Source organism: Scyliorhinus torazame, chromosome 19, assembly GCF_047496885.1.
Source record: "Scyliorhinus torazame isolate Kashiwa2021f chromosome 19, sScyTor2.1, whole genome shotgun sequence".
Classification (NCBI taxonomy): Eukaryota; Metazoa; Chordata; class Chondrichthyes; order Carcharhiniformes; family Scyliorhinidae; genus Scyliorhinus; species Scyliorhinus torazame.
Window position 1 is genome coordinate 89694107 of NC_092725.1, and position 27307 is coordinate 89721413.

The window sequence follows — 27307 nt, forward strand, 5'->3', positions numbered from 1 at the left end:
TGGCATAAAAATGGATTCTCCGGCCGATCGCGATTGTGCCGTCGTCGATCGGACAATCCCGCCCTTAATTTCTCCTGTACTCAAACCCTCTTGTGATAAATGCGAACATAATCATTCATCTTCCTCATTTCTGGCTGCACCTGCATGTTAGCTTTCAGTAACATATCGACAAGGACACCCAGGTCCCTTCGTGCATCCATACTTTCTAATCTCTCTCCATTTAGGAAATATTCTGCACATCTGTTCCTCGTACCAACGTGGATAACCTCACATTTTTCCCCATTATATCCGATCTGCCATGTTCTTGCTCACTCAGTCTGTCCAAATCCCTTTGAATCCGCTTTGCATCTTCCTCACAACATATATTTCCGCCTAGCTTCGTGTCATCTGCAAACTTGAAAATATTACATTTGGTCCCCGCATCCAAATGACTGATATATATTGTGAACAGCTGAGGCCCAAGTGGGGCGGTACGTTGGCACAGTGGTTAGCATTGCTACCCCACAGCGGCAGGGATCTGGATTCAATTCCAGCCTTGGGTGGAGTTTGCATGTTCTCTCCGTTTCTGTGTGGGTTTCCTCCCACAGTCCAAAGATGAGCAGGTTGGGTGGATTGGCCATGATAAATTGCCCTTAGTGTCCAGAGATGTGCAGATTAGGTGGGGTCGCAGCGATAGGGCAGGAGCCTGGTTAGGGTGCTCTTTCCGAGGGTTGGTGCAGATCGATGGACTGAATGGCCTCCTTCTGCGCTGTAGGGATTCTATGACTCTATGAAGTTCTGATCCTTACAGTACCCCACTAGTTACAGCCTGCCAAAGTGAGAATGACCCGTTTATTCCTACTGTCCGTTTTCTGCCTGTTAGCAGATCCTCAATCCATACCAGTACATTAACTCATAACCCATGTGCTTTAACATTACTAACCGATCTCCTGGGTGGGACTTTATCAAAAGCCTTCTGAAAATATAAACAAATATACATAAGAACAAATGAAAGTAGGCCATTCAGCCCCTTGAGCCTATTCTGCTTTCACAAATATCATTTGATCTGTTTCGAATTCCAATTCCCATCTACTCCCAATAACCTTTGATTTCCATACGAACGTTATCCAATTATATGACGTCCATCAACTTCCTTGTATCAATTTTGTTCGTAACATCCTCAACAAAACTGACAGTGCACCACTCTTTCAGTACTAACTCTCTGACAGTGCACCACTCCCTCAGTACTGACACTCTGACAGTGCACCACTCTCTCAGTACTGACACTGTGACAGTGCAACCCTCTCTCAGTACGGATATTCTGACAGTGCACCACTCTCTCAGTACTGACACTCTGACAGTGCAACCCTCCCTCGGTACTGACCCTCTGACAGTCCAGTGCTGCCTCAGCACTGCCTCTCTGATAGTGCAGCAGTTCCTCAGTGCAGACCCTCAGGCAGTGCACTCTTGGAGAGTCAGTCCTGCAGGAACGATGCACTGTTGGAAGTGTTGCCTTTCATATTCAACATTATACCTCGGACCTGTCTGCTGTCTCAGGTAACGATTGCATTCTTCTTAAAATGAGCAGAGTTCCTCCCCGCGTTCATGACCAATATTTATCTCGCCCAACATTGGTACAGGTGAATTGGATGATCCAGTCTTTGTTGTTGTGGGGCCTTGTTTGTGTTAATTGGTTGCTGTGTTTCACAACATTACAACAGTGCCTATACTTCAAAAAATACTTAATTGGCTGCAAAGTGTTGTGAAATGTTTAAAGGGTGCTATAGAAATGTAAATGCTATGTTTCTTTAACACATGACGGCAAAGTAAATCTTTTTCCAGACCTTCATCTTTAGCTTATTTGATGCCAAAATACCAGTTTCAGGGGTGGCATGGCAGTGGTTAGCGCTGCTGCCTCATAGCTCCAGGAACCCAGGTTTAATTCCGGCCTTGGGTAACTGTCTGTGTGGAGTTTGCACTTCGTCCCCGTGTCTGCGTGGGTTTCCTCCGGGTGCTCTGGTTACCTCCCACGGTCCAAAGATGTGCAGGTTAGGTGGGTTGGTCATGATAAATTGCCCCTTAGTGTCCAAAAGGTTAAGTGGGGTTACGTGGAAAGGGTGGAGGCGTGAGCTTAAGTAGGGTGCTCTATCCAAGGACCGGTGCACACTTGATGGGCCGAACGGCCTCCTTCTGCACTGTAGATTCTATGATCCTTTACATCTGTCACTGAAAATTGAAATTTGGTCTGACAGTGCACCTTGAACAGCGGCTAATGAAACAATTTATTCACGCTTTATAAAATAAATCTTTTCACTTGTCTAGCAGTGCTTTGATGGACAGAGGTTCATGAGAGACATATATAAATATATATCTCAGAAGCCTGCCAGTAAACATTAAACTTTCCTTATCACATAGAAACTCGATAAATTGAATGATGTTAGATGGAGTTGATTGTATGAAAGCACTGTTCAATGACCAGAGAAACTCTTTACGCAGATGACGCTGTGCTGAGTGAAAGGTTCAGGGTTTAGAAAGCACTCCTTCTCACAAGGTACTGTGGAAATCTAAACCTCCCGCTAAAAAAATGTTGTACATTACAAAACAGCAGAACAGACTTGGGAGGTAGAACAAGAGTTTTGTGCCTGTTCCTAAAGTTTCTGCAATGAACTTGATGTATTCCGGGGTTTGCAGTTTAGATTATAATTTACCCCAGCTGTTATCTGGGGCGTCATTCTCCGACCCCCCGCCGGGTCGGAGAATGGCCGTTGGCCGCCGTGAATCCCGCCCCGCCCCCGCCGAAGTCTCCGAAGGGAGAAAAGTCGGCGGGGCGTTAATGGCGCCGCTGCCGCAGAGAATGTCACGGGTCTGCGCAAGGCAGCCGATTTTCGGCCTGCCGATATTCTCCCTTCCGGATGGGCCGAAGTCCCGTCGACGTGATGACCGTTCACGTCGACGTCAATCAAACCTCCTTTTCATCGGCGTGACCCGGTGCTCCAGGCTCACGCCGACCAGCGAGGAGGTGAGTGACGGCCTGGGGGGTTGGCTCTGGGCAGGAAATGGCGTGGCCGCAGACTGATTGCGTGAGGAGAGGTGTGTCTCGGCTTGTGTGTGTGTGTGTGCGGCGGGGGGGGGGGGTGGTTAGAGTAGGCTGGGCTCCGGGGGAGTGCCGGGAGGGGGTCCGTGCCGGGGTGGAGTTTGGGCGTTGGGGGGGGTCCGTGCTGGGGTGGAGGTTGGGGGTTGGGGGGGGTCCGTGCTGGGGTGGAGGTTGGGGAGGGGGTCCGTGCCGGGGTGGAGGTTGGGGGGGGGGGTCCGTGCCGGGGTGGAGGTTGGGGGGGGGGTCCGTGCTGGGGTGGAGGTTGGGGGGGGGGTCCGTGCTGGGGTGGAGGTTGGGAGGGGGGGTCCGTGCTGGGGTGGAGGTTGGGGGGGGTCCGTGCTGGGGTGGAGGTTGGGGGGGGGGGTCCGTGCCGGGGTGGAGGTTGGGGGGGGGTCCGTGCTGGGGTGGAGGTTGGGGGGGGGGGGTCGTGCTGGGGTGGAGGTTGGGAGGGGAGGTCCGTGCTGGGGTGGAGGTTGGGAGGGGGGGTCCGTGCTGGGGTGGAGGTTGGGGGTTGGGGGGGGTCCGTGCTGGGGTGGAGGTTGGGGAGGGGGTCCGTGCCGGGGTGGAGGTTGGGGGGGGGGTCCATGCTGGGGTGGAGGTTGGGGGGGGGGTCCGTGCTGGGGTGGAGGTTGGGAGGGGGGGTCCGTGCTGGGGTGGAGGTTGGGGGTTGGGGGGGGGTCCGTGCTGGGGTGGAGGTTGGGGAGGGGGTCCGTGCTGGGGTGGAGGTTGGGGAGGGGGTCCGTGCCGGGGTGGAGGTTGGGGGGGTGGTCCGTGCTGGTGTGAAGGTTGGGGGTTGGGGGGGGTCCGTGCTGGGGTGGAGGTTGGGGAGAGGGTCCGTGCCGGGGTGGAGGTTGGGGGGGGGGTCCGTGCTGGGGTGGAGGTTGGGGGGGGGGGTCCGTGCTGGGGTGGAGGTTGGGGGTTGGGGAGGGGGTCCGTGCTGGGGTGGGTGATGGGAGGGCAAATGAGTTGGTCCACCTGGCCAGGTGCCAGCCTCCAACAGTTGGACCCATGCGGTCCATGCCACCTGGTTGGGGGGAGGAGGGATATGGGCAATGATGACATGTCGTCGTTCCCCTCCCCCCCACCATGCCGTCATGTTTTCAGACCATCCAGCGATGTTGGCCGCCGTGGTGGCAGCCGCTCATGTCTATGTTGCCCTGGATGAGGAGGAGGAGGAGCGTGCCAGAGAGGCGGTGCAGGCTGCCGCAGAGGGGCAGGCGGCAGCCGCCCAGGCTGGAGGGACACCTGACCGACAGGGGGAGGAGGGGGAGGAGGACGTCGCGGCCCCACGGCAACGGAGTCACCCGAGGGCGCCCCGTGTGTACCGGCCCCGGCAGTCATACCAGGACCTCACGGACCGGGAATGCAGGAGGAGACTCCGGATGAGCCGGGAAACCGTGGCACACATCTGCCACCTGCTGGCACACCTGTCACCGCGTGGCACTGGCGGGGGACACCCTCTCCCCGTGTCCGTCAAGGTTACGGTGGCCCTGAACTTTTATGCAACGGGGTCATTCCAGGCACCGAGTGGGGACCTGTCCGGCATATCGCAGACATCGGTGCATCGGTGCATCCGGGCAGTGACAGATGCCCTTTATGCCATGGCGCACCGCTACATCCGCTTCCCCGTGGACCGGGCCAGCCAAGATGCCCAGGCCGTGGGCTTCTCTGCCATTGCCGGGTTCCCCATGGTCCAGGGCGCGATCGATGGGATGCACGTCGCCGTGCGGCCACCTGCAGATAACAGGGCCGTGTTCACTAATAGGAAGGGGACCTATTCAATGAACGTACAGGTGGTCTGCGACCACCGCATGATGATCCTGCACGTCTGCGCCCGTCACCCAGGCAGTGTACACGACTCATTCGTGTTGTCGCGGTCATCCATCCCCGGCATGTACGAGGGACGCCATCCCCGGCTGAGGGGCTGGTTGCTGGGCGACAGGGGCTACCCATTGCGATCGTGGCTGATGATGCCTATACGGAGGCCACGCAATGAGGCGGAGAACCGCTACAATGATGCCCATGTAGCGACAAGGGGAGTGATCGAGAGGTGCTTTGGCGTGCTGAAGATGCGTTTCAGGTGCCTGGACCTCTCTGGGGGCGCCCTCCAGTATCGGTCAGATAGGGTCGGCCGCATCATTGTGGTGTGCTGCGTCCTGAACAACATAGCCCAGCAGAGGGGCGATGTGCCGCAGGCAGAGGAGGGCGGAGTGGAGGAGCAGCAGGAAGAGGCCCAGTCCTCCCCAGATGAGGGGGATGGGGGCAATGGTCAGGGCAGACGGGGTAGACACAGGCGGGTGGCTGTCCACCGTTACCGGCTGGCCCAGCGGGCACGGGACAGACTGATAGACGCCCGCTTCACTGACTAGATGGGCGTGGGAATCGGGTAGTATGGCCACAGACCGCACACCATGACAACAGCCGACCACCCACACCCCCCACCCATCCACCCACCCAGCACCCTCACCCCCCTCCCCAACCCCACACACCCCACCCGCATGCACACCACCCCCCCCCAATTGCCGATCCACCGGTGGCACAACGGGCTGGGCTCACCCAGTTGCGGGTGGACGCGTGTCTATCGCAGGCCATGGAGGATGATGACAACCTGCCTGCGATGAGCTCCTGGCTCTACATCGTTGGACTATGTCTGACCCATGGCCACAGTACCACCATCCACCCGGACCATCCCTGCATGCGGCTGTGACACTGCAGCGCACGGTCCCGTCCTCTGCCCGGGGGATGTTGATGGCGGCCCAGGGGGAAGGGGGCAGACTCACCTGGGGCTGAGGTAAGACCACCCGTCACACACACACTTGCGCTCAACGTACATGACACGCCCGCACACTTTGGACAGAGCAGTGTCGGTAGGTGTAACATTGACTTTAATAACCAAAGGAGTTCATGCACGTGCCCTAGCCCCTAAAACTCATCTGTGCCCTGCACCCGTGCCAACTTACTCAGTGTCTAATTGTTTGGCCTTACGGGCCCTTTGACTACGTCTACGTGGTTCCCCAGACGGTACAGCAGAACTGGAGGTGGACTCCTGTGATTCCTGCCCTCTGACACTGGATCCCTTTGGCGGCCGTTTCCTGGGGCGTCCTGGGCTAGATGGGCCAGGCTGCGGCCCGGGCGACTGGGATGGCGAGCTGCCAGCCTGTCCTGCCCGTTGCCCACCCGATGCACCTGGGACGGAAGGGGGGGAGTCCGAGGTGTCGCGGTGTACCGGGACCTCCCCTACAGAGGGAGCCGGGACGGACCACACCACCTCCTCCTCCCTCGGGGTGCCCGATGGCCCCCAGGCCTCTACATGGGTGGGGGATGCGAACGGACTGGCCATCCAACGCGCCCCCGACATCTGGCGCTGCCAGTCCTGGAGGCCCGTGCTGGTATCGACAGGGGTCTGCAGGTTTGCAGCCATGGAGCCCAGGGGGTTGTCGAACCCTGTCTGTGACAGTGCGACGCCGGCTCGCACATGGCCACTGGCGCCGATGCCCTCAGCGATGGCCTGCTGAGACTGGGCCATGGCCTGCAGAGACTGGGCCATGGCCTGCAGAGACTGGGCTATGGCCTGCTGAGACTGGGCCATGGCCTGCTGAGACTGGGCTATGGCGTTGAGCGCCTCTGCCATCTGGCGCTGGCACTGGCTCATGGCCTCCTGTGAGAGGGCAGCCATTTCCTGGGCCACAGACGCCGCCTGCACGGAAGGCCCCAGGCCTCGCAAACCGTTCCCCATGTCTGACACCGTCGCACCCATTGCCTCCACCGCGGACGCAACCCGTGCGGTGTCAGCCTGGGTGGCACGCATGACCGGGACCACTCCCAGCTCCTGGACGCGGGTGGACTCCTCCACCTGCGACCGCAGCCGCCGCAAGCCACCCGTCACCCTATTCGCTCGTCTCCGTGTCGGTGGTTGCATCGGATCTATGTGTGGGTGTGGTAACTGCAGGAACCCGGGATCCATCTGGGCGGCAGATGTTCGCTTGGCCTGGGCTGCCCTCCGACCACCCGGTCCCTCTGCTGCTCCTACCTCCACCTGCTGTACCGGGACGGCTGTGTTGTGCGCACCAGTGAGTGTACCAGACGCCTCATCACTAAAGTGCCCAACCGTGGTGAGTGTTTCTGCGATGGTGGAGGGTGTTGGTGACAGCAGTGGCGTTGTGTCGTGCTCTTCGTCCCACTCTGAGTCCATGGCACTTTGGGGTGGGGGTTCGTCTCCACCCATCCACTCTGAGTCACTGTCCGGTATTTCGTCTTCCCGGGTAGGGGTGTCCTGGGTAGTGCTGTCCCGGGTAGTGCTGTCCCGGGTAGTGCTGTCCCGGGTAGTGCTGTCCCGGGTAGTGCTGTCCCGGGTAGTGCTGTCCCAGGTAGTGCTGTCCCGGGTAGTGCTGTCCCGGGTAGTGCTGTCCCGGGTAGTGCTGTCCCGGGTAGTGCTGTCCCGGGTAGTGCTGTCCCGGGTAGGGGTGTCCCGGGTAGGGGTGTCCTGGGTAGTGGTGTCCCGGGTAGGGGTGTCCTGGGTAGTGGTGTCCTGGGTAGTGGTGTCCTGGCTCGGATGTGACGGGGGCCTGTGGCTGCCCCCCTCATCGCTGGGTGGTCGCTCCCGCACGTGACGGGGGTGTCGTCTCCCTGTTGCTCCAGGTCTCTCCGTCTCCCGTGGTGTGCGAGGGGCATCCTGCGGGCGGTGTGCATCTGCAGGGATGGGTGCCTGGACGTTTGGTCCTGCGATACACAATGAAGCATGCATGGTTAGACATCAGGCAGTGATCAGGTGATACGGGGGAGGGGGATATAGGGGAGGGGGGATATGGGGACGGGCTGTTGGTGGCTCACTTGCTCGTGGGGCCCTGACCTCTGCATCAGCAACCTCCCGGTCCTCAGGTCCGCCAGCCAGTTCCAGGGCCCTTTCCTCGTGTACGGTCAGTGGCCTCTCATCAGCGGGCCCTCCTCCAGTCCTCACATGCTCCCTATTGTTGTGTGCGCGCTTCTCCTGTGGGGGGGGGGCTGGTGGCAGGGGTTAAAGGCAACAGTGTTAGGCAGGTATATGAATGCACGCCATCGGTTGCGCGTGCATTGCAGAGGTTAAGGTTAGGGCTGGATTCACTTGGGGATATGGGGGATATGGGGGAGGGGGGGATATGGGGGAGGGGGGATATGGGGGATATGGGGGATATGGGGAGGGGGGATATGGGGAGGGGGGATATGGGGGATGGGGGATATGGGGGAGGGGGGATATGGGGGAGGGGGGATATGGGGGAGGGGGGTATGGGGGAGGGGGGATATGGGAGGGGGGATATGGGGAGGGGGATATGGGGGAGGGGGGATATGGAGGGGGGGATATGGGGGAGGGGGGATATGGGGGAGGGGGGATATGGAGGAGGGGGAGATATGGGGGATATGGGGGAGGGGGGATATGGGGGAGGGGGGATATGGGGGATATGGGGAGGGGGATATGGGGAGGGGGGATATGGGGGATATGGGGGAGGGGGGAGATGGGGGAGGGGGGATATGGGGGAGGGGGGGATATGGGGAAGGGGGAGATATGGGGGATATGGGGGAGGGGGGATATGGGGGAGGGGGGATATGGGGAGGGGGGGATATGGGGGATATGGGGGAGGCTCACCCTGCCTGCTCTGACGAGGTCGTTCACCTTCTTGTGGCACTGGGTGCCTGTCCGTGGTGTTAGGGCCACAGCGGTGACGGCCTCTGCCACTTCCCTCCACAGACGCCGGCTGTGGCGTGGGGCAACTCTGCGGCCGTGCCCGGGATACAGGGTGTCCCTCCTCTGCTCCACTGCGTCCAGGAGCGCCTCCACATCGCGTGACTCGAACCTCGGGGCTGAACGACGGCTAGCCATCCAGTCGGGTGTTGCGGTCGGGTGTTGCGGTCGGGTGGGGGGGAGCTGCGCGGCCTTATGAGCCGTCACGCCGTGCAGCGCGTATGACGCTGCACGGCGTGAACCATTGCGCAAGCGCGGATCCCGTCACGTCGCTGCTAGCCCATTTCGGGCCGGAGACTATCGGCCCATTTTTATGAAGTGACGCAAGTGGGATTTGCGCCGTTTTTTGCGCCGATCGGCGGACTTTCCGCCGATAACGGAGAATTTCGGCCCTGATTTGTACAACAGCAACATCAACTTATATTTTTAGAGCAGCTTTATAGGACTGTTACTGAACAGAATTTGGCAGAGAGCCACACGAGGAGATCATTTTCCATAACTTGCAAGCTCCCCAGCATCGGATTTGGGGATACCCCAAAGATGTGCTGGCAAACCCCTCTCGGAATTTCCCAGGTAAGGTTACGCACAGCGATTGCCCAGTACACAAACTGCCCCCCCACCTCCTGGGCAAGGTATCCATCCATATCCCCAACCCCCCCCATGGTGTTCACCACCCCTGCGAGCACCATGAGATACCACCCACACTCCCCCTCCCCCTCCCCCCCCCTGCCCTGAGGACTCAACTCTCACCCCCTAACATGATTAAATCCCTCCGTGACTCCCCACAAGCCGACCACAGGAGGCAGTGGTATTGTGGTATTGTCGCTGCACTAGTAATCCAGAGACCCAGAGTCATGTTATAAGGACCTGGGTTCGAAATCCGCCATAGCAAATGGTGAAATTTGAATTCAATAAAAAAGTCTGGTATTAAAAGACTAAAGATGATCATGCAACCATTGTCGATTGTCGTAAAAAATTGTTATAACCTGCCTACTTGCCATTGGCTGGGGACTAATGACAATCCCACAATCCTGTGGGAGTATGAGCTTCCCCAATGAGGGGGGCGGAGAAACCATTAGTAAACTCCTAGTATAAATAAAGCTGGCCAGTTTAGGAACCAGCAGGAAGGAGTGTGCAGCAAGGGAAGTTGCTGCTGCTGTTATATATACATGTTATTGTAAATAAATGTTATTACTTTGTATCTTTAAAACTCGTGCTGGATTCTTCGTGGCCCTCACAAAACAAATCATCTGGTTCATTAATGTTCTTTAGGGAAGGAAATCTGCCATCCTTACTTGGCCTGGCTTACATGTGACTCCAGACCCACAGCAATGTGGTTGACTCTTAAATGCCCTCAGGGAAGGGCAATAAATGCTAGCACAGTCAGCGACGCCCACATCCCATGAACAAAATAAATCGGAACTCCGCCCCCCCACTCCTGATGTACGACCTCCCCTCACAATGACCAGCCCCCACCAAAGTCTGACCATCCCCCGAGATCCAAACCATCTGCCTGACATCAAATCCACCTCCCAAATGACCAACCACCACCCTCGCCCTGAGGTCCGCCCCCTTCCACCCACTAGGTCCATGTCTCCCTATCTCTCCCTAACCCCCCGACGTCTGACACTCCCCCAACGCCCACAAAAATGTCTGACCCCTCCCCCAATATGGTGTGACCCCCATCCCACTATCTCCCCCATCCCGAATATCCCCCGGCACTAAGGCCCGAACCCCCACCTCCCCAAATCCTCTCCACAAACCTTATGCACTTACCTTGTCAATTTCAATGGGACCGTTACTTACCTGGTTTACAGCAGCTCGTGTTGTAATAAAGGAGGCATGGCCTTCTTCAATCCCACTCTGCTGGACTTCAATCCTGGACCTCAGAGTCAGCTGCGATGCCTGGCTCTCACCCGGCCTGAGTTGCAAAGTCGGGCAAGACAGACTCAAAAGAAAATCCACTTAAATAATTGTTCTCAGAGTGACAATTTGATTCAGGTTGTCACTTCGAGGAAGATATGGCCCATTACAACCCGGTTATAGAGGTAGACTTTAAGGATGTCTTTAAAGAGAAGAGAATGTTACATTCGAGAGTCAGGAGGAGAAGAGAGAGATAGTGGATGCATTAATGGCTATTATTCAAAATTCTATCGATTCTAGAAAAGCTCCTGTTGACTGGAAAGTACTAAATGCCCTGCCAGCTGGCGGAAAAGGCCTTTGGTACCCCGCCAGCTGGCGCGGAAATGACATCTCCGGGCAGCGCATGCGCGGGAGCGTTCGCGGCCGCTGACGGCATTCCCGCGCATGCACAGTGGAGGGAGTCTCTTCCGCCTCCGCCATGGTGGAGACCGTGGCGAAGGTGGAAGGAAAAGAGTGCCCCCATGGCACAGGCCCGCCCGCGGATCGGTGGGCCCCAATCGCGGGCCAGGCCACCGTGGGGGCACTCGCCGGGGCCAGATCGCCCCGCGCGCCCCCCAGGACCCCGGAGCCCGCCCGCGCCGCCTTGTCCTGCCGGTAAGGTAGGTGGTTTAATCTACACCGGCGGGATAGGCATTTTAGCAGCGGGACTTCGGCCGGAGAATCGCGGGGGGGGGGCCGGGATTCACGCCAGCCCCCGGCGATTTTCCGACCCGGCCGGGGGGTCGGAGAATCTCGCCCAAGGTTAGTAAACAAAATTGAAGCGCATAGAATTGAGGGTAATATGTTGGCATTTATTGTGAATTAGTTAACAGACATAAAACTGAGAGTAGGAATAAACGGGTCATTCTCAGATTGGCAGGCTGTGACAAGTGGGTGCTACAAGCATCAGAGCGGGGCCACGGCTGTTCACAATCTATATCAATAATTTGAATGTGGTAACCAAATATATATACACATTTGCCAATGAGACAAACCTAGCTGGGAATGTGGGCTTTGAGAAGAATGCAAGGGAGTTCAAGGGGATTTAGACAGGCTAAGTGAATGGACAAGAACATGGCATATGGAATGGAATGTGAATGTGTCAAGTTATTCATTTTGATAGAAGAAAACAGAAAGACAGAGGGCGGGATTCTCCGACCCCCTCCAGGTCGGAGAATCGCCAGCGGGCCGCACGAATCGCGCCACACCGCCCCTACGCCGGCATGTGATTCTCTGCAGAGCGGAGAATCGGCACCATTGACGCGGCGTGGTTGGCACTGCACCGGTCGCGGGCCGCTCTACGCGGGCGGCCCACCGATTCCACGGCCTGGATGGGCCGAGCGGCCATAAGAAAAGAGTCAAGTCCCGCCGGCGCCATTCTAACCACCTCTGGGCTGTTGGGACCTCGCGTGTAAGGGTCGGGTCGCAGCCTTAGCGGGGGGGGGGAGGGTGGGTCCGACCCTGGTGGGGCCTCCAATGTGGTCTGGGCCGCGATCGGGGCCCACCAATCGGCGGGCCAGCCTCTGTGGCTGGGGGCCTCCTTTCCTACGCGCCGGTCCCGTAGTCCTGCGCCATGTTGCAACAGGGCCGGCGCGTTGAAGGAGGCAACTGCGCATGCGCGCATTGGCGCTGGTGCCACTGAACATGTCCTCGTTGGCGCCGGCACAACTGCGCATGCGCGGATCCCGCGGCGCACAGTTCGCGCCGAGATCTGCAGCTGGTGAGGTATGAACCACTCCAGCGCTGTGCTGGCCCCCTGGAGTGCCTGAATTAGTCGTGGGAGCGGCCCGTTTATGCCGTCGTAAAACACAACGGCGTTCACGATGGCGTGGACACTCTGCCGCGGGATTGGAGAATCCCGCCCAGAGTATTTCTTAAATGGTGAGAGATTAGTAAGTGCTGATGTGCAAAGGAACCTGGGTGTACTTATTCATGGATCACTAAAAGCTAGTATGCAGGTGCAGCAACCAATTGGGAAGGCAAATGGTATGTTGGCCTTTATTCCAATGGGATTTGAGGACAGGAGTAAAGATGTCTTGCTGCAATTGTATCGAATCTTGGTGAAACTGCACCTAGAGTATTGTGTACAGTTTTGGTTTTCTTATCTGAGGAAGGATGGACTTGTCATAGAGGGAGGGCCACCAAGCTTATCCTTGGGATGGTGGGATTGTCTTATGAGGAGAGATTCAGGGAGCTGGGCCTGTATTGTCCAGAGTTTCAATGAATGAGAGGTGACCTCACTGAAACTTACAAAAGTCTTACAGGGCACGTTGAGGTAGATGTGGATAGGACGGCCGGAATTCTCCAACCATTGCGATGCACTTTTCCTGCTGGCAGAACACCCCCGCCTCTGGGTTTCCCAGCAGCATGGTGCAGCTGCAATGGGAAATCCCATTGACAAATGGCGGGAATCACGCCGCCAGCGAATGGCACGCTGCCGAGAAACACGTGACAGGAGAACCGTAGAATTCAGCCCGATGTTTGCCCTGTGAGTCTTGAAACAGGGAAACCATCTCAGAAGAAGAGGTAAACCATTTTGGACTGAAATGAGGAGAAATTCTTTCACTCAGATGGTAAAGAACTGTTGGAATTCTCTACCTTGAGGATTGTGGAAGCTCAATCATTGAGTATGTTCAAGACAGAGACTGATAGATTTCCAGATACTCATGGCATCAGGGGACATGTGGATACTGCAGGAAATTGTCGTAGAGGAAGAAGATCAGTGATGATCTAATTGAATAGTGGCGCAGGCTCAATAGGCCAAATGGCCTACTTGTGCTCCAACGTCCCTAGGTATCTTTAGAGAGGAGAAAAGGTTTCGGGAGGAAATTCCAGAGCTTAGAGTTGGGTAGCTGAATGCATGGCAGCCAGTGGTTAAAATAGTTAAAAAATGGTTAAAGCGATTGAAATCTGAATAATCAAGAGGCCAGGATTGGAGGAGCTCAGAGATTTTGGAGGGCTGTAAGAGGTTACAGAGAAGTTGGAGGGTTTTGAAAGCAAGGATGAGAATTTGAAAATCGAAGCATTGCCAGACAGCAACCCAATGTAGGTCAGTGAGCATAACTGACTGGGCAAGAGAGGAGGTCTGTCAGCCTGCCAAAGGTCGAAGGAAGGTGGAAAGGAAGGAAGGAAGCCCTTTATAGCCAGTGACGGTTTATTTTGAAGTGTGGCCGCTGTTGTAATGTCTGGAAAACAAGCAGTCAAGAACTTGAGCTTTGACAAAGAGTCATCAGACTCGAAACGTTCGCTCTTTTCTCTCCCTACAGATGCTGCCAGGCTTGCTGAGATTTTCCAGCATTTTCTCTTTCGTTTCAGATTCGTTTCAGATTCCAGCATCTGCAGTAATTTACTTTTAAACAAGCAAATCCCACAAACAGTAATGTGCTAATGTGTTTTACTGATATTGGTTGAAGGACAAGTATCCACCCAGAGAGATCTGTGCGATCTTGAATCCCAGGAGGAAGACCATGGGCAGGATTCTCCGACCCCCCGCCGAGTCAGAGAATTGCCGGGGGGCAGCGTGAATTCTGCCCCTGCCGGCTGACGAATTATCCGGCGCGGAGATTTGGCAGGGGCGGGCCGGTTGGCGGGCCCCCACCAGGCGATTCTCCGGCCTGCGATGGGCCGAAGTCCCGCCTGCTCTATGCGTAAATTGGAGTTGGTCCCTTACCTGCTGGTCCTGGCGGTGTGGGCGGACTTCGGGATCCTCGGGGTGGAGGGGGTGCACGGGGCGATCTGGCCCCGGGAAGTGCCCTCACGGTGGCCTGGCCCACGATCGGGGCCCACCGATCCGTGGGTGGGCCTGTGCCGTGGGGGCATTCTAATCCTACGCGCCGGCCGTGTAAGCCTCCGCGATGGCCGGCGCAAAGGTAAAACCCCCCATGTATGTGCGGGGATGACGTCAGCAGCCGCTGACGCTCCTGCGCATGCACGGACCAGCGCCGGCCCCGGTTGGCATGGCGCCAAAGGCCTTCCCGCCAGCCGGCGTGGCGCAAACCCCTGAAGATGCGGAGGATTCCGTACCTTTGCGGCGGCCCGGCGCCGGAGTGGTTCCCCCCGCTCCACTGCACCGTTTCTGCCTGCCACGCCGATTCCCGGAGAATCCCGCCCAAGATCCCTGTTTAATGTCTTACCCGTATTTCTCCAACAGTTCTTTTTTTTTAAAATATATTTTATTGAAGTTTTTCAAACAAAAATTTTCCATTTTTACAACTTAATAATAAAATGTACATTAACCATTATTTAAATAATATATTAAACTAACAACAAATGAGAAAAAAGTATTACACAAGAAGCAATTATCCACAACTAGCATAAAGAGAGAAAGAAAAACAAAATACAAAATCACCCTCCCCCCTCCCCCCTGGGTTGCTGCTGCTGTCTGTTCTGTTTTTCCATTATCGTTCCGCGAGATAGTCAAGAAACGGTTTCCACCGCCTGGTGAACCCCTGAGCCGATCCTCTTGACGCATATTTTATTCGCTCCAGTCTTATGAACCCTGCCATGTCGTTTATCCAGGCCTCCACGCCCGGGGGCTTCGCTTCTTTCCACATAAGTAGAATCCTTCGCCGGGCTACTAGGGACACAAAGACCAAACCGTCGGCCTCTTTCGCCTCCTGCACTCCCGGTTCTTCTGCAACCCCAAATATAGCTAACCCCCAGCTTGGTTTGACCCGGACCCCCACCACCTTTGAGACCACTCTTGCCACACCCTCCCAGAACTCATGCAGTGCCGGACACGACCAGAACATGTGGTTCGCCGAGCCTCCCGAGCACCTCGCACACCTATCCTCCACCCCAGAAAACCTGCTCAGTCTTGCTCCCGTCATATGCGCCCTGTGTAGAACCTTAAATTGAATCAGGCTAAGCCTGGCACATGAGGACGGGGAATTTACCCTGCTTAGGGCATATGCCCACAGCCCCTCCTCAATCTCTTCCCCCAGCTCCTCTTCTCATTTTCCCTTTAGCTCCTCTACCATCGTCTCCCCCTCATCTCTCATCTCCCTGTATATTTCCGACACTTTTCCTTCTCCAACCCATGCCCCCGAAATCACTCTATCCTGGATCCCTTGCGTCGGGAGCTGCGGAAATTCCCTCACCTGTTGCCTCGTAAATGCCCTCACTTGCATATATCGGAAAGCATTCCCTGGTGGCAACTTATATTTTTCTTCCAATGCTCCCAAACTCGCAAACGTCCCATCCACAAACAGGTCCTTCAGCTTCCTAATTCCTGCTCGCTGCCAACATTGAAATCCCCCATCCATCCTCCCCGGGACGAACCTGTGGTTATTCCTTATCGGGGACCACACCGAGGCACCCGTCACTCCCCTGTGTTGTCTCCACTGCCCCCAGATCTTCAAGGTCGCCACTAACACTGGGTTTGTGGTGTACCTTTTCGGGGAGAATGGTAGCGGCGCCGTCGCCAGCGTTTTCAGGCTTGTTCCCTTACAGGACGCCATCTCCAGCCTTTTCCACGCCGCACCTTCGTCTTCCCTCATCCACTTACGGACCATCGACACATTGGCGGCCCAATAGTAGTCACTCAGACTCGGCAGTGCCAATCCCCCTCTGTCCCTACTACGCTGCAGGAACCCCCTCTTTACCCTCGGGGTCTTTCCCGCCCATACAAAGCTCGTAATGCTCCTATCTATTTTTTTTAAAAGGCCTTAGTAATCAGGATGGGGAGGCACTGAAACACGAAAAGAAACCTTGGGAGGACCACCGTCTTGACCGCCTGTACTCTGCCCGCCAATGACAGGGGCACCATATCCCACCTCTTAAAGTCCTTCTCCATCTGCTCTACCAGTCGCGTCAGGTTAAGTTTGTGTAGGGTTCCCCAGTTCCTGGCCACCTGAATCCCCAGGTATCGAAAATTCCCTGTCACTCTCCTCAGCGGCAGAGCATCTATCCCCCTGCCCTGTTCCCCGGGGTGCATCACAAAAAGTTCGCTCTTTCCCATATTTAATTTATATCCCGAGAACACTCCAAACTCCCTGAGTATCTGCATTACCTCTGGCATCCCCTCTACTGGGTCCGCCACATATAGCAGTAAATCGTCTGCATATAGTGACACTCGATGTTCCTCTCCCCCTCTAAGCACCCCCCTCCACTTCTTAGTGTCCCTCAGCGCTATGGCCAATGGCTCAATTGCCAACGCGAACAGTAACGGGGACAGGGGGCACCCCTGTCTTGTACCCCTATGTAGTCGGAAGTAACCCGATCTTTGCCTATTTGTAACAACGCTTGCCACCGGGGCCCCGTACAGGAGTCTAACCCATCTAATGAACCCCTCCCCGAACCCAAATCTCTTCAGCACCTCCCACAAATAGTCCCACTCCACTCTATCGAATGCCTTCTCTGCATCCATCGCCACCACTATCTCTGCCTCCCCCTCCGGTGGGGGCATCATCATCACCCTCAGCAACCTTCGTACATTGGCATTCAATTGTCTCCCTTTAACAAACCCTGTCTGGTAGTCATGTACCACCCCTGGGACACACTCCTCTATCCTTGTCGCCATCACTTTGGCCAGCAGCTTGGCATCTACGTTTAGGAGGGAGATGGGCCTGTATGACCCGCACTGCAACGGGTCTTTGTCTCGTTTCAGAATTAACAATATCGTCGCCTCCGACAGTGTCGGGGGTAGTATCCCCCTTTCCTTAGCCTCATTGAAGGTTCTCGCCAGAAGTGGGGCCAGCAGGTCCATATACTTCCTATAAAATTCCACCGGGAACCCATCTGGTCCCGGGGCCTTCCCTGCTTGCATATTCCCAATTCCTTTGATCGCCTCCTCCACCTCAATCTGCGCCCCAAGACCTGCCACCTCCTGCTCCTCCACCCTCGGGAACTCCAGCTGGTCCAAAACGTGTATCATTCCCTCTTTCCCCTCCGGGGGTTGGGACTTATACAGCCTCTCATAAAATGTCTTGAACACCTCGTTCACTTTCCCAGCTCTCTGCTCCATCTTTCCTGTTTTGTCCCTAACTCCTCCGATCTCTCTCGCCGCCCCCCTCTTTTGAAGTTGTTGGGCCAGCAGCCGGCTCGCCTTTTCCCCATATTCATATTGTATTCCCTGTGCCTTCCTCCACTGCGTCTCTGCCTTTCCCGTGGTCAGCAGGTCAAACTCCGTCTGTAGTCTTCGTCTTTCCCTGTATAGCCCTTCATCCGGGGCCTCCGCATACTGCCTATCCACCCTCAGAATTTCCCCAACCAATCTCTCTCTTTCTTTACCCTCTTGTTTCCCCTTGTGGGCTCTAATGGAAATCAGCTCTCCTCTAACCACCGCCTTCAGCGCTTCCCATACTACCCCCACCTGGACCGCCCCACCATCATTGACCTCAAGGTATCTTTCGATGCATCCCCTCACCCTTCCGCATACCCCCTCGTCCGCCAGTAGTCCCATGTCTAATCTCCAAAGTGGGCGCTGCTCCTTTTCCTCTCCTAGATCCAGATCCACCCAATGTGGGGCATGATCTGAAACGGCGATAGCCGAGTACTCCGTTCCTGCCACTTTCGGGATCAGCGCCCTTCCCAAGACAAAAAAGTCTATCCGGGAGTATACTTTATTGACGTGGGAGAAGAAGGAAAACTCTTTCCCCATCGGTCTAGCAAATCTCCACGGATCTACCCCTCCCATCTGCTCCATAAATCCCTTAAGCACCTTGGCCGCTGCCGGCCTTCTCCCGGTCCTGGATCTGGACCGGTCCAGCCCTGGGTCCAGCACTGTGTTAAAATCCCCCCCCCATTACCAAGCTTCCCGCCTCCAGGTCCGGGATACGTCCCAGCATTCGCTTCATGAATCCCGCGTCATCCCAGTTCGGGGCATATACGTTCACCAGCACCACCGCCTCCCCTTGCAATCTGCCACTCACCATCACGTACCTGCCCCCACTATCCACCACTATGGTCTTAGCCTCGAACGATACCCGTTTCCCCACCAGTATTGCCACCCCTCTGTTTTTCGCATCTAACCCTGAGTGGAATACCTGTCCCACCCATCCTTTCCTCAGTCTAACCTGATCCGCCAATTTCAGGTGCGTCTCCTGGAGCATAACCACGTCCGCCTTCAGTCTCTTTAAGTGCGCAAACACCCTTGCCCTCTTAATCGGCCCATTTAAACCTCTCACATTCCACGTGATCAGCCGGGTTGGGGGGCCATTTACCCCCCCTCTCGTCGACTAGCCATCCCCTTTTTTAAGCCAGCTCCTCACCCAGGTCCCACGCACCCGTTTGTCCCCTAGACGGCGCCCTCCCGTCCCGACCACCTCGTCTCATATCAGCTCCCCCTTACCCTCAGCAGCAGCAACCCAGTTAATCCCTCCCCCTCCCCCCCTGCTAGATTCCCCTATAGCTTGATTGCTCCCCCCATATTGCTTCCGGGAGTCAGCTAACTCTGGCTGACCTCGGCTTCCCCCGTTTATCCTTTGACCTCCCTGCGTGGGAGGCCCCCTTCCTTCCTGCGCCCTTTTTCCCGCCTCAATTTCCATAGCGTGGGAAAAAACCCGCGCTTCCCTCTTGGCCCCGCCCCTAATGGCACAGTTCCCTCATTCCCCTTCTCTGTCCCCTTTTCCACCGACGCCCACATTTCTTTGTGTGTCCCCCCTCAGGGGGGGGAGAAATAATTCCCCGTCCAACATTATTACATATTAGCCCTCCCTCTCCCCGCTTTACATTTCTGTGCCACCACCTCGCTACCTCTCTCCAGACATCAATTTCTCAAGCCTAGTCCAATTTCTCTTCCTGAATGAATGTCCATGCCTCCTCCGCCGTCTCGATGTAGTGGTGTTTGCCCTGGTGTGTGACCCACAATCTTGCCGGCTGCAGCATCCCAAATTTGACTTTCTTCCTATGGAGCACCGCCTTGGCCCGATTGAAGCTCGCCCTCCTTCTCGCCACCTCCGCACTCCAATCTTGATATACGCGTATCACCGCGTTCTCCCACTTGCTGCTCTGTGTCCTCTTAGCCGAACTCAGGACCATCTCCCTGTCCCTGTAGCGATGGAACCTCACCACTATTGCTCGTGGTGTTTCCCCTGCCTTTGGTCTTCTCACGAGGACCCGGTACGCTCCCTCCACTTCCAGGGGGCTCGTTGGGGCCTCAGCTCCCATTAGAGTATGGAGCATCGTACTCACATACGCCCCAGCATCAGCTCCCTCTGTCCCTTCGGGGAGACCTAAAATCCTTAGATTCTTCCTCCTCGAGCTGTTCTCCAGGGCTTCCAGCCTTTCTATGCACCTCTTATGTAGTGCCTCGTGCGTCTCCGTTTTTACCACCAGGCCCTGTATCTCATCTTCATTCTCGGCTGCCTTTGCCTTCACTCCACGGAGTTCCATTGCCTGGACCTTTTGTGTTTCCTTCAATCCCTCGATTGCCAGTAACATCGGCGGCAGCACCTCTTTCTTGAGCTCCTCCACGCATCGTCGGAGGAACTCCTGCTGTTCCGGGCCCCATACCATATGGGCTCCCTCGGCCGCCATCTTGCTTCTCCCTTCCCTTCCCTGCCGCTGCTCCAGAGGATCCTCCGCAATCTGGACACTGCTGTCGCTCCTTTCCTTCCACACCCGGGGGGACTTCTTCCTTTGTCACCTCACACTGGGTTTGGCCGTAAAAAATTTCCGTTGGGACTCCCGATAAGAGCCCAAAAGTCCGTTGAAACGGGAGGTGCCGAAATATGCGGCTTAGCTGGTCATCTCCGCAACCGGAAGTCTTCTCCAACAGTTCTATTTTCCCTCAGAACTGCACTCTAAGTATTAGTCAGCCTGTATTTAGTGCTTTTATTTCTGTAGTGGGGCTTAGTCCCACAACCCATTGACTCAGTCAGATGTGATAGTGCTATGCCCCGGACCATGGCTGTGTTGATAGCAGTAAAGGTAAATGTTGCCAGAGGACCATAGGCTGCTCTTTCAATTGAGAGTTGATTGGTGGTGATTTAACCTGAGGGTCACCACACCACAGGTGAGGGCCACCAATTAAGGAGGTGGCGCCTTCATGATTAACCTCAGCCGGTATGGGAATTGAACCAGCGTCACTGGTTGGCGTCACTCTGCATCAGGAACCAACTGCCCAGCCAACTGAGCTAAAATTCTGACCTTGGGTGCATGTATGGAGTTTGCCCTTTCTCCCCATGTCTGCGTGAGTTTCCTCTGGTTGTTCCGGATTCCTCCCACAGTCCACAGATGTACAGGTCAGGTGGTTTGGCTATGCTGAATTGTCCCTTACTGTCAAAAGATGTGCAGGTTAGGTAGGGTTATGAGGATAGGGCGGGGGAAGGGCCTACGTTGGGTGCTTTTCAGAGGGTCGCTGCAGACTCGATGGGCTGAATGGCCTCCTTCTGCACCGTAGTGATTCTATGGTTCTCTGGATAACAGTAGATGTATCTTCACGGTTATTTTTGAGAAAGGTCAACCATTGGACATTAATCAGTCAGTCTCACCTGTGAAGACAGGAGGTGATTGCTTCCTTTTGCTCTGCAATAATTGTTTGATAACAGAGTCATGTCAGAGGGCATCCAGAGTCATTAATAGAAGGACATGCTTTCTTTCCCTGAAAAACATTTCAGGACCGCTCAGTCCTTGCAAAGTACAGTCCTCACCTCCAAATTTCCTTTCTGCATCTCAAAATCAGTGCTTATCATGCCTGTAACTCCAGGTTTGAACCTTCTCCATTGTTTGCTCTTAGTCCCATCCACAAGAAGCTTGATGTGAGAACACATGCCTGGCCGATGTGGTACAATGTTAATGGGGCTGTAGGAACAGAGAACCTGGGGGTTCACATACACAAATCTTTTGGAGGTGGAGGACAAGTTTGTGAATTTTTTGGGAAGATTAGGGGGAAAAAAGATGGGAGACAAAAAGTGGGAACCTACAGGCCAGTTAGCTTAACATCAATAACAGGGAAATTGTTGGAAGCTATTATTAATGAAGTTATAGTAGAGCATTGGATAAGTACAACATAATCAGGCAGAGTCAACATTGTTTTGTGAAAAGGAAATCACATTGAACCAATTTATTGGAGGAATTGGAGGAAGTAACGTGTGGATAAAGGGAAACCGGTGGATGTATTGTACTTAGATTTCTGGAAGGCATTTGATAAAGTGGCACTTCAAAGGTTATTGCAGAAAAGAAAAACTCATGGTGTAGGGGGTAACATCTGTGGAACGAGAAGGAAGCTAATGTTTTGAGTGTGGGTGACTCTTTATCAAAGTTGCTTAGAGTATGAATTGAAAAACACTAGTATGCAGTTACTACAAGTAATTAGCAAAGCTAATAATGTTATAATTTATTGCGAAGGGGCATGGTGGCACAGTGGTTATCACTGCTGCCTCACAGCACCAGGGACCTGGGTTCTATTCCAACTTTGGGTAACTGTTTGTGTGGCGTTTGCACATTCTCCCAAAGTCTGCATGGGTTTCCTTTGAGTGCTCCGGTTTCCTTCCACAGTCCAAAGATGTGCAAGTTCTGTGAATTGGCCATGATCAATATATGAGTTATGGGAATAGGGCAGGGGAGTGGACTTAGGTAGAGTGCTCTTTCAGAGGGTCAGTGCAAACTGGAAAGCTGAATGGCCTCCTTCTGCACTGTACGGATTCTATAGGAATTGTTATGCTTCAGTTATAGAGAGCACTAGTGAGACCACATGTAGAAGACTGTGTACAGTATTGGTCGTCTTATTCAAGGAAGGATATAAATGCATTTGAAGCAGTTTAGGGAAGGTTTACCAGACTAATACCTGAAATGGGTGGGTTTTCTTATGAGGAAAGTTTGGACAGACTGGACTTGTATCCGCTGGAGTTTAGAAGAAAGGTCAGGAGAGATTTCAATTCTGCGGAAATATTCAAATTGTTCTCTTTTGAGCAGAGATGGCTAAGGAGAGATTGGGTAGCCATGTTCATAATTATGAGGGGTTTTGATCAATTAAATGGGAAGAAATTGTTTCCGCTAGCTGGAGAGTTTGTTAGCCAGATATAAGACAATTGGCAAAAGATCAGAGGGGAGATGAGGAGAACTTTTTTTAACCCAACGAGTTGACATGATCTGGAATGTACTGCTTGATAAGTTGTTGGAAGTCGATTCAATTGAACTTTCAAAAGAGAATTGGGTAAAAATTTGTAAAGGGGTAAAAAATGTGTGGCTATGGCGGAAAGCAGAGTGTCGGGGGTTCGGGACTATTCAGCTCACCTGCACAGCCATGATGCGCTGACTCGTCCCCTTTTTGCTGTAAGGTTTTTTTAAATTATGCAATAATGAATTATTAATGCAAGCTTCAAAATACATTTTTCAGAACCCACTCTGACAGTGATGGTTCATCTCTTCTCTCTGGTGACACAACAAATGCCAGCCCTACAAAAATGGATTCCGTTTACAGCAAGACTGCCAAACAGTGCCTCGAGGAGATATCTGGTAGGTGACCTGGTCTGATAAAATTCCACAATTTGGTTCAGAAATGTTATACAATAGGCTCTTCTTTAAACCTATCCTCCTGAATGAATAAAGGAGGTAGGTTTCCCCTGGCAATGTGGGGTTAGATCTGATAATGGTAGTTGTGAAATATTTTTGATGAATAATGGAGTTGTTGTTAGCACCCGGACTTAGAAGGAGAGGGCATGGATCAAAATTGAGCAGTACTTGATAATTAAGCAAGCAGGTTTGAGTTACTATTTCTCGTTGTTTCTTGATGTGCGTGATGCTGTGAAGGATCCATTTGCCCCCCCCATCCCTGGTTACTATTGAGAAGGTGATGGTGGGCCGACATGAACTGCTGCAGTCCATGTGTTTATTGTGGAAAGAGAGAAAGGAAGAAAGAAAGATTGATTGCATTTTTCACAACATCAGGGCACCCAAAAGTACTTTGAATCCAATTAACTACTTTTTGAAGTGTAGCCAATTTACACAAAGCAAGCTCCCATCTGTAACTACCCTTGAGAAGATGGTGGTGAGCCGACTTTTTGAACCACTGCAATCCATGTAGTGTAGATACGCCCACAATGCAGTTCGGGAGGGAATTCCAGGATTTTGATGGTGAAGGAACAGTTGATATATTTCCAAATCAGGATAGTATATGATTTGGAGGGAAACTTCCAGGTGGTGGTATTCCCATGTGTCTGCTGCTCTTGTTCTTCTCAATGGTAGAGGTTGTGATTTGGAATGTGCTATAAAAGGAACCTAGGTATGTTGCTGCAGTGCATATTGTAGATGGTACACACTGCTGCCCCTGTGCATTGGTGATGGAGAGAGTGAATGTTTAAGGTGGTGGAGGGGATGCTGACCAAGTGGACTGCTTTCCGTGGATAGCATTGAACTTCTTGAGAGTCATTGGAGCTACACTTACACTCCTGATTTGTGCCTTGTAGACTTGGCGCTGTTAAGCAGAAATGCTAACCATTGTGTCCCTGTGCTGCCCTCTTCTGAACCCTCTCCTGGACCTTAACATTCTTCCTGCAATTTGTTTCCCTGAATTGAACGCAATATTCCAGCTGAGGCCTAACCAGAGTTTCTAAAGGTTCATCATAATTACTTGCTTTTGTGCTTTATTCCTCTATTAACAAAGGGTAAGAAACAGATTTAAGGTTTTGAGTACATATGACTCGTGCGGACTCTCAACGTTAACTCTGTTTCTCTCTGCACAGATGCTTTCTGGTTTTATTTCAGATTTCCAGCATCTATAGTATTTTACTTTTATTTTGTTATTAATGGATGTTTTTTTGGAAGGAGGAAGGTTTGTAGTGGAGCTGCACAGGGATCAATGTAGGAATCTTTGCTTTTCCTAATATATATCCCCAAATAATTACAAACCCAAGAGAAGAGGGATGACTGGCTCTGTGTCTTTTTTCAACCCACCCTTTGCTGGGTTAAACGAACAAGATTCTCTTTCCTTTTTTTTCAATTCACCGACTGGACCTCCATCCCTGACTTAAGAGGCAACCACATTGCTGTGTGTCTGCAGTCCCATGTAGACCTTTCCCTAATGAACATTAATAAACCATTGACATACGGGAGAACAACAACAATGGTTTGATGGTCATCATTAGACTTTTAATTCCTGATTTTTACTGAATTCATATTTGCTCATCTGCTGTGGTGGGATTCGAACCTGGGTCCCCAGAGAACTACCCTTGGTCTGCTAGATTACTAGTCCAGCGACAATACCTCTACGCCACTTCATTTTCATTTCATTTCATTTCCATTTTCATTTTCATTTTCATTTCATTTCACTGTCTCCCCATGTGGATACCTTTTCCAGATCCGATAGTTATGTTTAGAAAGGAGCCAATTTCACCAGACTTTCTTGGGTTAAGATACAATGAGTTTATTAACTGCTAAAAAGGTCAGGAGAAATGATAAAACACACGCATCTGCATTCATATGGAATCGAAGTAAGAATTGAGCCCAATTTTAAGTAAATATAAATAAAAAATTATGCGGTACAGGCCTCGTGTTGTGAGGGGAGTAGGCGATGAATTGTTGTGGCCATCAGGAATTGATTCTCATATAGTTGACACCTGCAAGCGAGAAATGGATTCTTTGGTTCCGGTGTTCTGTGGTTTGGCAGAGAAATTCCAATTCCTTTTTCAGCTGCAATCCTTTTGTTGGCTGGTTGACGTCCACGGTCAGAGAGAGAGTTTTGGACATCCCTGCAAAAGCTGGTTATTTCATTTTTGCAGGGGAACTGATCCGTTACTGTATCACTCACCTTCAGTGTGGAAAACTTACAACTGCTTTTCCTCACAGCATACATGCGCGCACACACACTCCTTTGTGTATACCAAAACAAAACCAGAACACACTAGTGGTCGAGGCAATTGCATCCAGGGTTTTTGAGATGGCAATTATGTTCCTTTGTCTTTCCTGGGGATGGTAATCGGTTTTTGGATGCCTTTAGAAGCACCTTATCTGGAAACATAGGGAAGAGTTCCATTATCCCCCAGAGAAACTCCTGCAGCCATTCCTCTGGTGCTAACTGCACACTTGTGGTGGTATGTATTAGGGGTAATACGGTACACCACATGTCGACAGGCTATTGGTGGAGGGATGCCAGGTCCTGATAGGATCTGCCACCTACTGGACTCCACCCAGAAATGCCGGTATAAGAACCCCGTTTTTCCTTCCATTTCCCTCAGCAGTTGCATTCTGTAACCACGCTGCTGGGGATAAGGTTCTGCTTAATAAAGCCTTCAAGTGACATTACCTCAACCTGCCTCGCGTCATATTGACGGTGCTCGGTGCTACAACACTCTCAGCCTGGTTCTGGGTTTCTGTCCATTTCACAATATAAAACTCAGTTCCTTTTATAGTACAATATTTCCGTGTATAATCCCATGCCACTAGAACAGTATTAATGACCGATATCTTGGTGCACAGGACGTCATTTCAAAATTTGTGAATGATACAAAACTTGGAAGTATTGTAAACTGTCAGGAGGATAGTGTAAAACATCACAAGGCACAGACAAACTGGTGAAATGAACGGACAGATGAAATTTAATGCAGAGAAATGTGAAATGATTCATATTGTTAGGAAGAACACAGAGATACAATATAAAATTAAGGGTACAATTCTAAAGAGAATGCAGGAGCAGAGGGACTTGGGGGTATTTGTACATAAATCATTGAAGGTGACAGGGCAGGTTGAGAGAGCAGTTAATCAAACATAGCAGAGAGTACAAGAACAAAGAGGTTATGTTGAACGTGTATCAGTCACGAGCTCAGCCTCAGCTGAAGGGAGGCTGCAGAAAAGATTTGTGCAAATGGTTCTCGGGATGAGGAATTATATTGAGATAGAAAGTTTGGAGAAGTTAGGGCTGTTTTCCTTGGAGAAGGGAAGGCTGAGAGGAAATTTGATAGAGGTGTTCAAAAATGAGGGGCGGGATTCTCCAACCCCCCCCGCTGGGTCGGAGAATCCCCAGGTGGACGGCGTGAATCCCCCCCCCGCTGCTCCGACGCAGCTGCCGTATTCTCCGGCACGATTTTCAGGTGGGATCACGCCACGGCCCCCCCGGCAATTCTCCGGGCCCCGATGGGCCGAACGGCCGTCTGTGTCTGGCCAGTCCCGCCGGCGTGGATTGGACATGGTCCCACACGGCGGGGCCTGACAGGTAAGTTGGCTGGTGCGGTCCTCTGGATGGGGGGGATCTGACCCCGGGGGGGGGGCCACGGTGGCCTGGCCCGCGATCTGGGCCCACCGATCTGCGGGCGTGCCTGTGCCGTGGGGGCACTTCTTCCTTCTGCGCCGGCCCCTGTAGGGCTCCGCCATGGCCGGCGCGGAGAAGACACCCCCCTGGGCATGCGGCAGAATATGCCGGCCGGCCTTGTTCCCCGAAGTGCGGAGAATTCCACAACCTCTGGTCGGCCCGACGTCGGAGTGGTTCGTGCCGTTTTTTACACCGGCGTCGGGTCATCGCGCCGATGCGGGAGAATCCCGCCTGAGGGGTCTGGACGGAGTTGATAGGGAGAAACTGTTCCCATTGGTAGAAAGATTGAGAATTAGAGAGCACAGATTTAAGATAAAAGAAGCAACAGCGACATGAGGAGAAACCTTTTCACGCAGCGAGTGGTTGAAGTTTGGAATGTGCTTCCTCAGGGTGTGGTGAAGGCAAGTTCGATTGAAGCATTCAAAATGGA

The 27307-nt window shown here is 53.3% G+C and overlaps 1 protein-coding gene across 15 annotated transcripts in view; it reads left to right on the forward strand.

Moving 5' to 3' along the window:
* The window catches only part of nav3 (neuron navigator 3), a 1340243-nt gene that overhangs the window by 1011196 nt on the left and 301740 nt on the right, over positions 1 to 27307 (forward strand). For all 15 annotated transcript variants that reach the window (XM_072484719.1, XM_072484722.1, XM_072484724.1 and 12 more), the window contains one exon: positions 22972 to 23090. In XM_072484719.1, coding sequence (XP_072340820.1) covers positions 22972 to 23090 — 119 coding nt within the window. The remainder of the gene's footprint in view (positions 1 to 22971; positions 23091 to 27307) is intronic.